At 40.7% G+C, this 18,524-nt stretch overlaps 2 protein-coding genes across 2 annotated transcripts in view; both read left to right on the forward strand.

Annotated features, from left to right (window-relative positions):
- Window positions 1-11,215, forward strand: part of pkhd1l1.1 (PKHD1 like 1, tandem duplicate 1) — a 46,985-nt gene extending 35,770 nt beyond the window's left edge. The window contains 22 exon segments of the mRNA XM_039605464.1: window positions 45-174; window positions 1,756-1,874; window positions 2,099-2,228; window positions 2,530-2,703; window positions 3,115-3,218; window positions 3,397-3,523; window positions 3,631-3,752; window positions 3,850-3,940; window positions 4,032-4,180; window positions 4,578-4,700; window positions 4,793-4,904; window positions 5,037-5,153; window positions 5,266-5,431; window positions 6,025-6,257; window positions 6,551-6,715; window positions 6,825-6,982; window positions 7,183-7,318; window positions 8,315-8,659; window positions 8,749-8,900; window positions 9,028-9,174; window positions 10,129-10,282; window positions 10,483-11,215. Coding sequence (XP_039461398.1) covers window positions 45-174; window positions 1,756-1,874; window positions 2,099-2,228; window positions 2,530-2,703; window positions 3,115-3,218; window positions 3,397-3,523; window positions 3,631-3,752; window positions 3,850-3,940; window positions 4,032-4,180; window positions 4,578-4,700; window positions 4,793-4,904; window positions 5,037-5,153; window positions 5,266-5,431; window positions 6,025-6,257; window positions 6,551-6,715; window positions 6,825-6,982; window positions 7,183-7,318; window positions 8,315-8,659; window positions 8,749-8,900; window positions 9,028-9,174; window positions 10,129-10,282; window positions 10,483-10,739 — 3,411 coding nt within the window. The 3' untranslated portion in view covers window positions 10,740-11,215.
- Window positions 11,216-12,906: 1,691 nt separating this feature from the next.
- gdf6b (growth differentiation factor 6b) lies at window positions 12,907-17,046 on the forward strand. Its single transcript, XM_031733230.2, has 2 exons — window positions 12,907-13,428; window positions 13,630-17,046. The coding sequence occupies exons 1-2, from the start codon at window positions 13,011-13,013 to the stop codon at window positions 14,520-14,522; spliced, it is 1,311 nt and encodes a 436-aa protein (XP_031589090.1). The 5' UTR covers window positions 12,907-13,010; the 3' UTR covers window positions 14,523-17,046.
- The last annotated feature ends 1,478 nt before the right edge of the window (window positions 17,047-18,524 follow it).

Genomic DNA, 18,524 nt, shown 5'->3' on the forward strand with positions numbered 1-18,524 from the left:
CAGCACGATGAGTTAGGTGATGTTAACATGTGTGACTCTTTCAGGGCGGCCGGCTGATTGCAGGATGGAACGACGAGCCGTTCAGAGGTCAGCTGCACATCAAGCTGAGAGGGAACCACCGCACTCCGGACTGGCCTCTGCCAAACGGACCCAACCAGGGATCCAAAGTCCTGGGTAAGAAGACTCAGACTCGTTTACTCGCAATAAAAATTGCCACATTTTAGTGTATGTACTGCAAAAACAGCACCACCTGAAGAGACTGATGACATTTCTAAAAACCTGCAAGTGCAATAAGATAAACCCTGCAGTTACATAATAAACATCACATAACTAAAAGCTAACATTCACTAGCCGGGACCACATCCTGCGGTTTGGGGAAGGCCTCGAAGGGACTGGCAACGGCTCCCGGGCCGGGCAGATCCCCATGTACTAAGGAGAAGTGAATGAAGGAAGAGGAGGAGAGAAGGAAAAAAGGGGGGGAGGGTGGGGCATGAAAATGAGAACAGCAGGTATCGGCCTCAGGCATGTATATAGCCTGAGGCCGGAAGGGGCGTGGATGAGGAGTGGTCCCGCTCCTGAAATTCAGATGATATCTCCACTAACTGAAAACGCTAAGGAAGCGATCGATACACTGCTTTTACCGCATGGCTTTAAATTTGTGTAACATTCTCAGTCCAGCGTTCCCAACAGCTTTCAGATATGTCTTGCATGAGCCATAAAGCAAATGTGCCGTTTTTACTGTTCATACTCCTGCTCAGATTATTTCAACTATGTTAATATACGTGATGCATAATTCAAAATCCAGGCTATGGTACAAAATTTAAATTTTTTACTTTTTTTTGTTGTTTTTCTAAAATTTCAGAACTTTTAACTTAACCCTTTCATACATGAATTATGACAACCTCAATCAGGATCTTTACGTATGACAGAGTTTTTTGTATGTCCAATTAGGTGGACAACATACAATTTCACTTAAGGATTGGGTATGGAGTGACACATCAGTGTCCAATGTAGTGGTTTATGTGCAAGTATACCAACAACACTGACACAAATACAAGAAAACAGTCTTTAAATAGCTGTCCACTGTAGTGACCACTGTGCGTGAAAGGGTTAATATGCAGTATGCAAAATGCATATTTTATCTATCTTTGTTCATTTTCTATTAATTTTAAACTTGATAATATCCAACAGTGCCAGTTATTCTAATTGTATAACAATGCAAATAGGTACTTGCAACACCAGAAATGATCAAACGTCTGATAAAATCTCCATTAAGTTTAGAAGGAAGCGCTGAATGATTTCAATCCGTACAGCGTTATCACCACAGGCAAAGCTGGAACAGCTGCCAGCATCATTGAGGGGGGCAGAGTTTACTGTCTGAGTGTCCAGGTCACACCCTCAGGTGTGTGTGGCAGGGTTTAATAAATGGGGCCCTGGAGAAAAACAATGCGCTGTTATACTGTAAAAACATGTTTTTTCTGACATAGTGAGTTTAAGATTACAAACGCTGAAAATGCTGAAAGTCTGCTTGTTCTTGCTTGGCTGTGTTTGTGTGCAGCAGAGATTCTCGGTCTATGACTGGCCAGCTTTTTGTGTGCTGCATCACATTTTATTATACATATGTTGTATAATAGATATGTTTATCTGAATAACGTCATCACATGCTAAGGCATTTTATTTAAATGAATAATTCAATTTAACATCAGAAATGTATCATCTACAATGGCAGAAATAATATATTTTCTCATGCAACAGGCGTGTTTGGCACACTGGAGCTCTACGGACTTCCTCACAATGTTTACCACACCAAACTCGCCGCTACTGCTAACGCTGGATCCGACACACTGACCCTGTCGCAGTCGGTCGACTGGCAGGTCTGTATAGTTTCCTCTAAAATGTGTTATTCTATTTTTTTATATTATGTACTGCATTCACGTGTTGGGTTCTGAAAGCAGATTGTATAACATCCAACTAAAGTCCTGAATTTTTATACCTTGAGCAACAAAATCAATCAATTCTCCTTCTACCAGACTGTCGAGTACCTTTACTCTAATTACTTCTCATTGAAAGTGTTCACTTTTTGACACGCCTGCTTCAGGTTGGAGACGAGGTTGTAATTTCCACCAGCAGCTACAGCACATGGGAGACAGAAAAACGTCAGATCACTGCCGTGTCCGCGGATGGCTTCGTCCTGACCCTGAACCAGCCTTTGACCCACACTCATATTGGTGAGTCGTAGCTCAGGACTTGAAGTTATTGTTCTGGTGTTTCTTTTACATCAGCTGACAGGATTTGTTAGGTCTGATAATATGAATCTCAATAAAAAGCCTTTTTGTTTATGTGTTGAATCTGTAAGAATTTAACTTTAAGGTGCATTAATGAGGGGAAGAAACATTATAAGCAAACCTGTAACATAGATCTGCTGGCTGTCTTCTTACTACCAAGGAACCACCTCAGTTAATGTGACTGATGTTTCCAAAGCAACACGCCATCAAACACTGAAACGTCTGCGTCATCTTCTGTCCACAGGTGGGACTCACTCTGTGTCAGGTACGACTTTCCCCTACACTCTGGCAGCTGATGTTGGTCTCCTGACCAGAAACATCAAGATCATCGGTCAGGATTATCCAACTATGATGCAAGACTCGTTCGGAGCAAGGCTGCTCGTCGGCACCTACTCCTGGGAGGGAATCGACTATAAAGGTAAAAAAAAGGACATCGCCCTGAAGAGGTGGATGCTGTGGTGGAGAAGGGGTTGAAACAGTTGAAACAGCAGTCAGTGATGGAGTGTAGTAGTGACACTGACAGAGTGAGGGAGCGGAAATGTTTCAGTATAAACAGACTTTAAGCCAGATAATAAGGAGAAAAACTGGACAGAAACACATTAATAAAACAGACACTACGTAAGATACAGTGTTACAGACTCAGCAGAAACAATCACAACCATTAAAGGAATGGTTGTGATTGTTGTAAAAGGCTTTAAGTGCAAAACACTGCATGTACAGCATGAAAGATGGGAGCTTACAACAGTTAATGTTTGTAGATGAATGGATATCAGTCGTGAGGATGACTCTCAGACTTTCTGTCATCATAATTTGCAATTTTGTTCTGAAGGCAAAGCTCAGATCAGGAATGTGGAGTTCTACCACTCTGGCCAGGAAGGCTGGACTGACTACAGCGACCCACGCTACTCTGTGGCCTTCCTCAATCTGGGAGAGGTGCAGCCCACACACGCACACACACACAGCATCTTTCCCAGCAACCGCCTGATCATAGAGGAGGATTGACAACTGCAAATATGTTTTTTTATATCTTGTTTAAACAAAACTGCTGCTTTTGTTGTTTAATGAGAAGAAAGTATCTGTTAAATCTGTTGGGTTTTTTCTGTGGTGAAAGGTGACAGAAGAAGAGTCATACATTCAGGGCTGCGCTTTCCACGACGGCTTCTCTCCGGCCGTCGGCGTTTTTGGAACAGACGGCCTTAACGTTGATGATAACATCGTGCACCACACTGTCGGAGAAGGTAAACGCTGTGCTGTCCGTGGCTCTGTTTTTGTATCTCATGAAGGCAAAATGATTATAAATTTGATTTAAATTTCTCTTCTTCTGTGTTTGTTTTTGTGTTTTCAGGCATCAGAATTTGGGGAAATAAGGTGAAACTGAGGAGGAACTTGGTGATGATGACACTGTGGCCTGGATCGTACCAAGGCAGAGAGGAGCCCTTCAACTTTGACTGGAATGCTGCCATTGAGGTTTGTTTTCTAGGAATATCCACTCAACTTAAACATAAGTAATGTATGTTTATAATAATCATCTGGGCTCTTCTTTTTTCTTTTAAACATATGTCAGGTTAGCGAGGGGACAAACGTCGTGCTGCAGCACAACATTGTGGCGGGTTATGAGAGAGTGGCCTATCGCATTGATGGCGAACCATGCCCAGGTGACATAGATGACTTTAATCAAAAGTGACAGGCTGGTGCAAATTTTTTCCTCTTTCAGATCATTAAATTACAGAACTTCTGCTTGTGCAGGTTATATAAACGATAATGAGGCGTGGATTCATAACGAGGCTCACGGCGGTCTGTTCGGGGTCTATCTGAACAATGACGGTTTGCCTGGTTGCTCCCACATCCAGGGTTTCTTTGTCTGGAGGAGCTTTGACTACGGCATCTACTTCCAGGTATTAAAAACCAAGTCTCTGGTTCCTACACTTGAATAATCAGCCAGGTTCACCCAAAACAGGACAAATAACCTGAGGGTTTTAATGAGAAGACTCAAGGAAGAACAGACTATGTTGGATCACGCATGTACATTTGGTCATATTTTACTGCATCAAGTAGCTTTTTGCCATAATTTTCACAACGTTCCAGTTACCTTTCCAGAAAGCACTTTTAGCATTAGAAGTATAACCTGACAAAAGCCTGCTCGAGGAATTTGTTCAAGCAATATGTAACAAACCTAATATGTGTTCGCTTTAAAAGGGTCCATGCTTTGTCTGAAAATAAAGATATAGTAGATACATAATCCAATTAAGGCAAAAGAAATGATACCCTTTCCTCTTCCTCTCCCTTTCACAGACCATCGTGAATGTCATGGTTTCCAACGTGACCCTGGTGGACAACGGCATGGGAATCATGCCTATGATCTACGGTCCCCCTTCTCTCTCCCATGAATTTGCCAATAAAACAGTGCTAATTCAGGTGAGATGCTTTATTTTGATTCACTGATTGTGGTTCTTCTCTGGGAGCTTTGTCTTTGCCAAAAGATTGAATTCAAATCCCTCTTTCCCCAGAATTCCTTGATTGTTGGCAGCAGTCCGAGCTTCAACTGTTCAGACACTTTGTCAAACATCGACTTTAATTTGGCCACCACTTCAAGCCATCGGGCTCCCAGACCTATCCAAGGTAGAGTTAAACTGAAACTCTTAGATACAGATTTTGTCAATTTAAGAATAAAAACAGTAAAACCTGAACAACGTATACATGCAAATGCTAATAAACCTCTTTAACTGATGTTTCTGCTTACATTGTGTACAGGTGGCAGATCTGGAATCTGCTGGCCAAATTTCCAGTCTGCCCACAACAGTGCTCCAGCTAAGGCTCATCATCTAAACATGAACTACAACTCCATTAAAGGGCTGATGACAGTCAAAGGTTGGTTCAGCCTTTGAGATTTGGAATCAATCTGACTTTTTGAAATGATGCTTGGGAGCTTTTTCCCAGTAAACATGCTGCTAACTCCTGATTGCATTGGCTTTCTTTCTAGACACGACATTTGTCAACTTCAGAAATGTCTGCTCTTCTGAGGCAAACATTATGTTCATCACAAACCCACTGAATGAAGACCTGCAGCACCCTGTGCAGATTTCAGGCATTCAGATGATTGACAGCACAGACGAGGCCAAAGTGTTTATTCACAGACCTGATTTGGGGTAGGTCACTCCATGCTAACAGATGTCAGGAGTGCTTTAGGGTAATAACTTGTAATAATGTGTTTTTCACATGGTGAAGACATGACGTGTTTTGTAAGTCAGCCTACAAAAATGAACCTTTTATTCAACAAGGTAAACTTCAAACACTGACACCGCTTGTACGGTTTTCAAAGTGTAGAAGTGAAGTGCTAATGTTAAACTAAACTACAATCACATGACTCTGACATCACCACCAATAACCTCCGCTCTTTGACATGATGATGCAGATTTTCCGCAACAACTTGTGTGAAAATGCGTTAAAAACTTTGACCTTTTTAAGCTGGGTATTTACTGATGTTTTTCATGGAATAGAAAAAAATATCAAAATGTGGTATTCAGCTATTCACAAAGAAAAAAGTCAACTTGGAGGCACGGGAATCGTGATCGTGAGTGGTAAAATGCCAACATAACCTTGTGCACTCTACAGGCATCTTACATTTTCACTGCTGCTGCTTCATTTTAGAATTTAAGCTGAAAAACCTTTTTAAATGTTATTTTCTTGTTTTTTTATTTGAGCTTTTGATCAAGTAAAATCTAACGTTTTTGTGCCCCAGTAAAGTAAACCCTGCTGACTGTGTGGACATGGACTGTGACGCGAAGAAGAAAAGCTTGTTGAATGACTTGGATGGGTCGTTCCTGGGTGCAGTGGGCGCTGTGGTGCCGCAGTCCGAGTATGAGTGGGGAGGAGATCCCAGGAGGGGGCTGGGCGACTACCGCATCCCCAAAGTTATGCTGACAGCCCTCAATGGCAGCCGACTCCCGGTGAACCAGATTGCTCCACACAAAGGTAACTAGAGCTTGGTGGAAGAGATACAAGAGTGTGTCTGGTAAATGTTTATTTTTTCCTTTGATTTACAATAATCAGGCTCTATTTCTTTAAGTTCAAGCTACTGAATTCAGTTTAAAATGATATGTTACCAGTAAAATGAATAAATTTTTCCAGCCAGATACCTTAGTGTCTGATATTTCCTGTCTTATTTCTTACATTGGTTTATTGCTTAATGGGTAATTTTATTGTTCTGCGGTGGTCATGAGTTTTACTGGAAAGTGTTAAATATCTAGTTAAAAATCTGTGTGTAGGTGTGATCAGGAGAACATGCACCTACATGAGTTCCTGGCAGAGCTACAAGTGCTTCGGCCTGAACTACAGGATGTTGGTGATTGAAAGTCTCGACGCTGACACGGAGACCAGACGTCTGTCCCCCGTCGCTGTGCTTGGAGACGGCTACGTGGATCTGATCAACGGTAGGATAAGGAAACGTTTTCCATCATATGATTAAGATCTTGGGTGTTGACGGTCTGTTCAAAAACAGCAGAATGAGTTTAAAACTCTGTTTTGTGTGTTTGTGTCCAGGTCCTCAGGATCACGGTTGGTGTTCTGGCTACACCTGCCAGAGGAGACTTTCTCTGTTCCACAGCATCGTAGCCACCGGTCACTCCTTTGATGTTTACTTCACAAGCGTCAGCCCGCAAAAGCTTCGCCTCATGATGCTCAACTCTAATCCGTCTGAGGTCAGTCCACATTTTTGAAAATGCTGCTCTGAATGTATTAATTGTTTTTAAAGAGTAAAGCTTTTAAAAGGCACTCCTGAGATAAATCATTAAAAAAATGCCCACAACTACAAACCAGATGTCTAAGTCTTCAGTTCAATCTACATTCAGTCACTTTTCCATTTTTAATTAATTGTCTTTTTGTTGTTACATTTGTGCAGAGCATCGTGGTGTCAGTGTTTTATTCCAACCCTCAGCGTCTGGATGTGTACGTCAATAATCAACTGATCGCTCCCACCAATGCTGAGTGGAATGCTGATAACACTGACTACATCTTGAAGAAACCAATCCTTGCAGGTACTAAATGTTTACACGAAGATATCATGTGCCGATTAGCATCACGGCTGGTCAAAAGGACTCAAATGCCGGACTCACAAAGAAGATTTAAAAAACAAAAAAAGCAACCTTTACTAGGCAGAAAGTCCAACAAATTCAAAAACATAAATAAACAGTGGGATCTAAAGTTGTCAACAAAGACGAACACAAAATGATCACCAAAATAAAACAGAAAATAGCGTGACAGGATTCAAGGAGCACAGGGGAGGGAGGATGGAATTAAATACAAGCTACAACTCTAAACACAAACAGAAACTAGACTTGAAAAAGTAGCAATAAATAAAACCGAGAATATATTTGTTAAAAAAAGAACCAGGAAATACCTGCTTCATAAAAGAATAAAGAAAATAACTATAAAGACAGGAACCAAAATAAAAGTGGAAATAAAAACAATGAAACCAATCTGAGAACCCAAATATTAATGCAAAAAACAACAACAACAACAACAAAAAAAACAAGCAGGGTGGAGCTTAAAGTGTCTAAAACTATGATCCCAAACCCTGATCAAGGTTTGACTTGGTAACTAAAATAACTAAATAACTTGATTCTCTACAACAAAGAAGTAACATGAGTATTCTAACAAGTTTTTCTGTACCATGTTTTCCCCAACAATGTCCAGTGGAGAGGAGAGAAAGGTAAATCAGGTTCATCAACTGGCTCTAAGACGTCTTTCAGAATCTAGTGGACGCCAGCCGGGCTAATGTCACGTAGCCCTTTATGTTTGTTTTGTTAAATGTGGTTTTCCAACCTTTTATGCTTTACATGAATATATATTTTTTTACCTTTTGTCTTAGAGTTTAAAGTATCTGCATTCTTAATTTCTCATCTTGTGCAAATAATTAGCACAAATATTAATCAGAGCAACAGGAAATGTTACAAGGACCTGTCTTTGTCATGTATGAATTATATCTGAAGATTAACTGATGATCTAAGATTTTCTGTGTTTCATCGCTCCAGGTCAGTACGTCCCCGAGCTGAATGCCACTGCAGGCACCAACTACTTTGACCAGGACTACAAGATGCTGAAGGTCGTGCTGAGAGGCTCTCAACCAGTGGAGATCCGTACTGCCCCGGTTCTCGTCATCGCCTTCGGGTTCCCCGCAATGACCGAGGAGGAGTTCTATGGCGACAACCTGGTCCAGAACCTCGCCGTGTTCCTCAAAGTTCCTCCCAACATGATCCGCATCTCCAAGATCATCAGGGAGAACGGAGGCGCGCGTCGCAGGAAGAGATCCACAGGTCTGACGGTGGAGGTGGAGATCAAGAAGCCTCCTGTCCAGCAAACCACAAACAGCACCAACGGTTAGGAAGAAGGAAAAGTGTCATTTTATTGCTCATTAGGGTCTAATCAGTCCAGTTAATCATCATCTTTGCTGCCTGTGTATTCTCAGATGACGAGGACTTTACCCTGCTGAAGAACATCGCTGATGAACTGGGTCAGGCAGCAGTGACTGGAAACCTCAGTCAGTCCATCGGTTTTAATGTCTCCTCCATTGGCATGGTCCCACCTCCTCCTCCATCCTCAGACCCCAGCTGGAATGAGGTGAAGCAGAACAACATCTGCTCTGTTGACACTATAACAGCTGTTTTGATATTAAGATGATAAAATAAATTACGTGTGTGATGGAATGTCTCATATTTACACGGTGATTTCCTGTTTTTAACCTCAGTTGGCGACAGAGGAAGTAACGAGAGAGGAACCTACCGTGAATTACGTGTCCGGCGTGGACCGCCTGCTGCTGATCGAGGAGCCGATAGCCAGGGAGTTTGTGGGTCCTCTTTACCAGCAGCCCAGTCTGATGGCTGTGGATGCGGAGGTGAGGCAGCTCGACATGTTTTATCGCACAGCCAGTGTTAAAGCTGATGTTTTGGGAAGGATGTAAGGGCAGCGTTGGTTTATCTGATTTTTGTATTATTAGATGATCTTTCATTTCAACCAGTTCATCCCCTTCTACCTTTATTTAATTCATTCATTACTAACTCAGTCACCCAATGCATATAAACACTGCATATTTCTCACACCTTACCTGGACCAGGGTTGGATTACTTTATATTCAGGATTGTTTTAGTAGGACTGAGTATGACTCATCTGGTATTCTAGAAATGTAAATTTCTCAAAGTAACCATGATTCTTTTGTTTTTCCTCAATCCAATATAAAGTTTGTAGTCTAGACTTAGCTATCATTCACACAGAAGGCAGTTTCACTGTCAGTGTGGAGTGGACTTGAATGAATTATTAGAGTAAAAATACAGAACATTTTTGGGACATTTATGCATGAAAATCAACGATTTTATCTGAGTGGATAATCTGGACTTTCTTTAATGGCAGTCATTATTTAATAATTCAAAAATGCAGTTCAGTTTTTAATTTTCCTAGTTTTAACTCAGAAAGCCTTGATTACACTTTCTTCTCCAGGTCTGCTCGAGTCCAAGTGAGATAAATTTCATCAGACAATGAGCACAACGGTCTATGCGAAGGTGCATGTGCCTGCATGTTTTTATGACCACACTGACTTGTTTGGTGGGAGTTTACGTCACGGTGCACTAGCTACCCCTGCGCCCCAGGTGGCACATTTCCAGCAGACTTTAAATAAGTTGAATACGTATAACAGGAATAACCCTCTCAGCCATTGGGTCTCGAGCTGTTTGTGTCCACAATGGAATATAATTAAGGCTTAAGTCTGTTTTCTAGTCTGTATTCGTCCCTTGTGTGTGTGTGTGTGTGTGTGTGTGTGTGCGTCCATTCACACTGACTTTGTTAATGTCTGCAGGGAAACTGCGTCTCCGTGGGAGTGACGACTCTCATGGTTACAGCCAGCCTGAAGGACTCCGATGGAAACAGCGTTGGCGGGCTTGAAGGAAACACAACCATCCTGTTCAGAACCTGCTGGGCCAACTTCAGCGACCTGTCCATTGTTAACAGCGGTGCGTCCACACATCCTCACCTGAACCTAAATAACATTTGAAAACTGGCAGATTGAAAACAGCTGGTGCAGTGCATTCATCCAGAGCATGATAAAAAAAAATTGCGAAACCAATATGTGCATAAAATAAATATCAAGCATTATTTATGAAAGCAGAAACTGATCCGATCATGTGTATAATTATCTGTTCTTCATCTGCAGGTGAGAACCTGACGATGGTCTTCACTTTGAAGGACTGGGGCACCACATCAAGAGCCTTCTCCATTAAGAACACTCCCACCACCCAGATCCCGACAACCAGCAGCAACATTACAGAGCCGACACCTACCACGACCACCGGTCAGGTCACCGACGACAGCATCTTCAACTCCGGCACAGCTGCTTCTGCTGGTGCTCTGTGCCTGGCTAGCGTCATCTACACCGTGGCCTGCTGCTCCGATGCTGTCCCCATAGGTTAGAAGAGCTCAGCCCGCTTTATCAAGGATAAAGGATGTAAAGTCACGTTAACATGAAGGATGAAAACAAACCTGTTGTTGAAAGTTTATTGTGAATGGTATATTTTTCCATTGCTTTTAGCCTTCTGATCAATATCCATTAGAACAAAGAAATCTTCTCAGGTAAAAGGGATTTATGAAGAATACAACAACAAATAATCATTTTTACAAAGTAAAAATAAAGCTTTTCTTGAATGATTTTGTGCATTTGATGTTAATTTCTGTTAGTTTTTGGGTTCTTTCATTGTATTGTGTGTAAGATTTAATATGGGTTTGAGGTCCAAATAGACTAACTCTACTTTTAAAAAGTGCAGCAGTGAAATTGAAACTGCAAACAGCTGAAGGAAAACAAGAAATTTTGCAACAGTTTTGTGCATGTTAATGATTGTTTGAAACTACATTTTCTTTTCAATAAATTCTGTTTTTTATCTTTAAGTGAATCTTTATTGCGTCACTGTCTCATGACTTTTTTTTCTCATGTTTTTGGGGCTTTAAAAAACAAAGCTCGTTGGTCTGCCCTGCCAGCAAAGTGGATAGAGGCTCTTCACTGTTAAAAGAAAAAACTACCAAAACATAATATTAAAAGCCCAGACTGCAGTGCTGTAGGCAACATACTGAAAGGGAGCCTATATCTACTCAGAGAATGTGGTTGGAGGGGGGGGGGTATATGGAGTCTAAATTTTCATGAACATGGGCCTTTGCCACGACTCTTTACATGAAGTGTTGAAAGCAGCACCTTTGGGAAATCAACAAACTTAATTTTTTACTGAGGCTATAACTTTAAATCTTCCCACTATTAAGGACATTTTAGAAGGGGCTGGAATAAATTTCATTTCATTTCTTTATTTATTTCATTTCTTTATTTATTTCACACATGGTTCAACAGTTTTTCTTTTCCTACATACAAAACCTCCTTCCCTTATAAATAATAAGTATAAATATAAATATATAAATAATTCAAATGTCTCAAAATTAATATAAAACTGAAATAAAGAAATAATGAACAGCATCGTGACGCCACGAAAAAATTTCAAATCATGCAGAAAAGTGTAGTATAGTTATAATTCCCTCGAAGCACAGGCAGACGCAAGTGGTTTTCTGTCACTGGTTTATTTGAAGACTTCTCTCCAAAGCCACCGTGAAAACTATACAGTATTAACAAAATAAAACTCAGCGTAAGACACAGCACTAAAAATAACACTGTACAACAAACACGATAAATCAATAAATACCTCGTTGGCTGCATGCTGCAAAAAGGGAATTAGCCGCCGTTCTTCTGAGGTTTCCTTTAACCGTGTGTAGTTAAAGTCCACTTAACATGTCTTTGAATAAAACCATCCTTTCTGCGCGCTTACAGGTGTTTTTCTTCTTTCTACCCAAAGAGGAAACTAGCGCAACTTGTAAGAGAACTTGACTTTCAAAATAAAAGCACCAAAATGTTGACTACAAAAACCAAACATAAAGTAATGTACAGCTTAAACAATTTACAATCATGACATGGATCTTGACAAGATAAAGAAATAATCCAAATTATATACAATGTCATCATGCCAACAGCTACAATAGTTACGTAGTGATATCTTTCTTCATGACATCAATGTGGCATCTCGTTCCTCTTCGTTATTATTAATTTCTGATTTTGTTCGACATTTCTGCGCGTCATTTCGAAAAGCCAGGAATAAAAAGAGTCTGTTTGTTCTAGTCATGAATCTGTAATATATCTAAATGAGTATTGTGTGGATTTTAATAATTATTTATATCTGCTGAGCACAGACTCTGTCCACGGTGCTGAAGGACGTTGCGTCTGTGCGCCTTTCCTCTTTCGCATCAAAACAGTATCTCTGCGCTTCACTAGAGGGCATTACACTCCACAATAAACACTAAAGAAATAATACACCGAAGCTAAGTTACAGGGATAGTTCTGCAGAGAAACTTCCAAAACTCAGGCTTAAAACTGAAGATAAATTTCGATTCCATTTAAGCAGGTTTGGTGAGAGCGAGAAAAGTCAGCGCAATTACCTGCACCGTAGTCTTTTGAGCGCACATCTGTCTTTCCGTGCGGGGGGTGGGGGTGTCAGAGGAACAATTAGCTTTACAGCCTAATTCGCCTGCTCCTTTAAGCCTTTAGAACAATGTAGGCGTGTCCTCGCCTCCTGTTTTTTTAAACTGCGCGCCGCCTGTCCCTCTGAGCTGTGCGCACTTTGCGGAGCAGCCACTTGCTGCACACAGGAGCAGATGCAGAGTCCAGCTCTGGTCCCCCCCGGCCACAGGTCAGGCTCCGAGTCAGACTCAGGACGAGCGCAGAGGATGGATTTCTATCACTTCTCTTTTCTTTGCGGGGCTCTTGTGTTCGTGTGGGACATGCCCTGTTTCCAGACTCTCGTTATTTTCCCTCCAGCTGCGCCGAAAAGCAGCAAAGCGGCGAAAATGTTTAATTCACAAGAAGCGTCTAAATATTTTAAGGAGTTTTACGCTCGACCCTCACAGGACAGATACAACAAAGCAGCACCTAAAGACTTAATTGAGCCGCATGACTACATGTTGTCTATTTACAAGACATTCTCCACGGCGGAGAAGCTGGGTCTCAATGCCAGCTTTTTCCGTTCTTCAAAAGCTGCAAACACTATTGCAAGTTTTGTGGACAGCGGACAAGGTATGTGGAGCTCTGCCGCGTGTGTGAGTGTGTGCATGGAGGTATTATTGCTGTTTCACCTGTGACTCATATTCTGTTTCCCAGTTTAATTCAGTGCAGACTGCATTTGGGATATTTATCTGTCAGATTCCACATCTTTGTGGTATGTAGATCATCTCAGTGAGAAGGCATCTGACCCTGCTGTTTTAATGTTTTCCACAGATGACCTCCCACTCTCCCCTCTGAGGAGACAACAGTATCTGTTCGATGTCTCAACCCTTTCTGAAAAAGCGGAGGTGCTGGGAGCCGAGCTCAGGATTTACACCAAAGCGTCTGGGAATTTCAGGATATCGGAAACAGAGCCTGTCGACATCCAGCTCCTCTCCTGCCACGACCAGCAGCTGCTCGACTCCAAAACACTGGACCTGCAGGGTTCCCACAGGCCGAGGTGGGAGGTGCTGGACGTGTGGGAGATATTCAAGGAGCGACAACACCTGAGCCAGGGGAAGCACTTCTGCCTGGAGCTCAGGGCCATGCTGGACAATCCTGAGAGGGAGCTGGATCTGCATCTTCTGGGACTGCACCGACATGGGAGGCCTCAGCAGAAGAAGGCCATCTTAGTGGTCTTCACCAGGTCGAAGAAGAAGCAGACGCTCTTCAGCGAGAGGAGGGAGGGGAGAGCCTTACTGGGCCTCGAGAAAAGCCCCAAAGAGAGGGGCCCTGGCACTAAAGCCAGCAGGAGACGCAGGACTGCGGCATCCAAAACCCGCCATGGGAAGCGACATGGCAGGAAGTCGAAATCCAGGTGCAGCAAGAAGCCCCTCCATGTGAACTTCAGAGATCTGGGCTGGGACGATTGGATCATCGCCCCGCTGGACTATGAGGCGTACCACTGCGAGGGGGTGTGCGACTTCCCCCTGCGCTCCCACCTGGAGCCCACCAACCACGCCATTATCCAGACTCTGATGAATTCAATGAACCCTAGCAACATGCCTCCAAGCTGCTGCGCCCCATCCAAACTCAGCCCCATCAGCATCCTCTACATCGACTCAGGAAACAATGTGGTGTACAAGCAGTACGAGGACATGGTGGTGGAGTCTTGTGGTTGCAGGTAGTACGCCCAGCAGGGGTCGTGGCTTACCTTGACCTCCTGGGAATTGAACTGCATCACAGTCAACGTGGAGGAAAGCCTGTATCTGAAATAAAGAGAACTTTATTTAGCAAGATGGAGACATCAACTAAAGTTGAGAAGCATTTTTCTTTCAATTATGCATCCAACACAGTCATCTTGATACCTCAAACATCTCTTTTTGTCCATCTCCTCACCTTTTTTTTAAAAAAAGAAAATCAATCTAGTCGCCTGAAACTCTGCAATTACCACAGATTTGTGGACAAATAAATATGCATCTCATCGCCAAATTAATAAAATACTAAATGCAAAAAGTTGAGCATGTTCTTGCAAAGATTTTGATGAAAAGGATGATTTCATATCTGTATTCTAAACCCTGCAGCCTGGTCGTGTCCTAAAGAAATAAAATTTATCCAAACAACCACACAAAGGTAGTCCAGATAAATAAATCCACCCTGCAATAAATGTAGATGTAAATGTATTCAGAAAAGGCATAAATATGTTATCTTTACAAAAACAGGTTCTGGTAATACAAGCTAGGTATACGCAAAGTGGACATTATGTGGCTGTCTGTTCACAACCATTTAATAACCAAATTTGTTGTCATAGTTAGTCAAACACAGCAAAGAAGCAGCAGCCACCACCATCTGTAAATAACAGCTTATTTGCTGACAGACTATTACCTGTCACAAGACTGATAAAGGTGATGATTCAGACATGCAAACTTTCCACTTTATGATGAGCTCAGCTGCTTATGGAAGCTGCAAGCAAGAGACTGGTTTCCATACACAAATCCAGGAATCTTCAACAAAGAATAAACCTTCAGTTTATATGCTGAACCTTACAAAAGATTGGATTAAATTAAATGTGTAATTTGTATCATTTTTAGCCTTTTTCTATAAAGTTAAAGGACCTCGAAAGGAAACTATATTATCAATGAATCACCCACAACAATAAAACCATCTGCCAAACTTGGACACAGGTCTAACCCATGAGGGCATGGAGACAGGATGTCTGGTACCAGAGACCTGGTTCTAAAACGTTTTGAAGAAGTCAAAAAACAGTTTTTAAGTGATTATTAACAATGAAATAAAGATCTACTTTGAGTTTATTAAGTAGAGGTGTATGTCATCAGTGCGGTAACTTCATTCTTAGTTTTGTTTCATATCTATAACATCCACTTTGCTCAGACACAGTGCCAGTGGCTCTTTTGGGCTCTGTTCTTTAAATGTGAGGCCTCCACGGATGCTTGGATTAGTCTGGGAGTGGGGAGTCTGGAGGTCAAGTCAATGATCTGAGCTCCTTATCATGTTCTTAGGTAGTTGCTTCAGTGTAGATGGGCATATTGTGCCCACTGCCATCGAGGAGTCTACCTGGTATCTTACTTGTCAAAGGAACATCCACATGAAAGCCAGAATCTTAGGTTTCCCAGCAGACTGCTGCATTGTATATGGTTGATGTTATTCCCATCAGCTGTCAGTGGTTTTATTGTTTTGGCTCAATTTTTCTCTGGTCATTTTCAAAAGAAGGCCTTGGAATAAAAAAAAAAAAAAACTATCCAGATCTCTTCATCTGTTAGCTCAGTGTTTTACATAATATGTAATAACTTTACATCCAGTTTCACTAGAACAATAAAATGTTTCCAGTTATTTAAATATAGAATTTTTGCTGACTGAACAAACTGACTGATTACGCTCTTTCCAGCTGTTTCTTCTGTAAACCAACTTCAGGTAAACACGTTCAGCATAATGGAAGTTTTGATTTTTATCTCTGCCAGGATTAAAATAGCAGATTTTCAGCACCTGACATGGCCTATGACTCAGGGACCGTCTGCCGATCGACCAACGTTCACATCTTTTCATCAAAACCGTCGCGGGGTTTCCCACCGCTTTATGTTTGAGATGATTATATAGATGCAATAACTTTGTCTGTAATGCACTGATGGTCAAAGGTGCCATGTGTAAATATTTGGTATGGAAATAATAATTTAAGTCATGTGAATAAGTTATTGCATTTACTTTGTCCGCTTTGTTCTGTTACAACTTCCAGACGGCGTGAGTCACACATCTGGAGGTTCAGGCTCAAATAAACACACATGGGTAATGTTTTTGTAAAGAAATGTGACAGATTGTGAAATATCAGATTTCTATCAGTGTTTTTAATGTACATATATTAACAGGAAATAATTATCCACTGAGACAAAAAAGAAAAAAAGATTATTTTTGGTGTTGTGAATTTATCATAGTGGCACATTTTAACTTTTTATACTTTACGCTCTGCAATATTTACTGGCATCCAAAAATAATATATTACAACAACTGATAGAAACAGTGTTGTTCCACACTGTGTTTTATTGGAACCTCTCATTTCTATAATAAAAGTGTGCTACTCTATGAAGCAGAAATTCCTGAATAATGTATTTTTGCAGCATTAAATATTCTGTTTGCATAACCAAATCAACATATAAACTGTATAAAGATGCACAATAAAACTTACAATGTTTTCTTGCTGATGTTTTGAATGTATTTATTTATTCTTTTGACAGTTTTAGTGCTAGTACCACATTGCTTATAGTGATTACTCTTAACGTGACTTTTTCTTTTGTATTGTAAAAAATGCCAGCTCTTTATTGGCCCAGAGTCTGTAAAAGGTAAATTAAACAACATTGTAACAGAAGGACACTGAGGCACCTGGAAGATGCAAAAGTAGCATAACCAAACTGAGACAAATATCAGCTGGTCTACACCTGCAGGAGTGCTGTTGATTCTCTTACTGACCCCAAACTTTGCAATACCTTCAAAATGAAGCGTTAACTACTCAAACGCTGGTAATATATTCATTAAATTAATGTAGCAATTTTCTTTAAAAAAAAAGAAAAAGAAGAAGAAAAAGAAGAAAGGAAATACATGAATGTTTTCAAAATAAATTAATATATATTTTTAAAGGAAAACAGAAAAGCTCAAATTACTGGTTAACAAACTGGGCTAACTGCAGATTAGCTAAATTAAAACAGGGTTTGTCATGCTAAAAACACCAACTCGCTAACTGTACAACAGGTGTAAAGGAAAGTGTGATCTGATTACACTTAAAGGAAAAACCTCAGCTTGAATTAAAGTAACTGTCATGTCTGTCTATAAAATCATCTAGTAGCAGGTTAGCTTAGCATAAAGACTGAACAGCAGCCTAGCTTACCATTGTCTTAAAGTACAACTGCTGCTAAAATTAATCAGTTAGCAGCTGAATCCTTTGTTAAAGACAGTTAAAGGAAGGCAAGAAGTGATTACGTCTGGTAACAATAGAAGTAGCTGTATTTAAAAAAGTAATATGGCCTACACTATATGACATTTTGTAATAACATAATTTTTTAATGGCTGTTTTTGTTTTCATTAATCAAACAATGTATAATGTCTTAATAAACTATATTTTAAGATGCTCTAGCTTGGCTGTGGCCAGTATTTCCAGTATATGGTCCATGGTTTCCATGGTTTCCAGTTATGGTGTTTTGCTAATAAAAGTAAATTAGTATCGTTGTGGCTTTATCTAACATCCATCAGTAGTGGAAAAAAAATAAAAGACTAAAAATGTTTGTGTTTTGCCAGAGAAATCCAAAACTGCTGTTCACCAGTAATCCTGTTTAATAGTTTGATCACTTTTTCCAGTAAGCGTTAGTGCTATCAGTTTTTATAAAGTGCTCACCACCTCTCACAGCAACCCTTTAACCGATTTTTTCCATCTAAATTTTATTTGATAAAGCTTGAGTACACTTCTCCAGGTTGAAAAGTTTCCACATAGTCAGCAAATTGACAATAACTCTGCTAAATTATTATTTACCTAATTTATAAGCAAAAATATTAAAAACCCCTTTGCTAGTTTCCCAACTTCAAATTAATGAAAATAGTTTAGACATTTTCTTCTCTGTTATAGAAAGATAAATATTTAACTCTTCCATGATGGGTTGTCCAGTTTATACATGAATTACTTCAAACAG

Source organism: Oreochromis aureus, linkage group 22, assembly GCF_013358895.1.
Source record: "Oreochromis aureus strain Israel breed Guangdong linkage group 22, ZZ_aureus, whole genome shotgun sequence".
Lineage (NCBI taxonomy): Eukaryota > Metazoa > Chordata > Actinopteri > Cichliformes > Cichlidae > Oreochromis > Oreochromis aureus.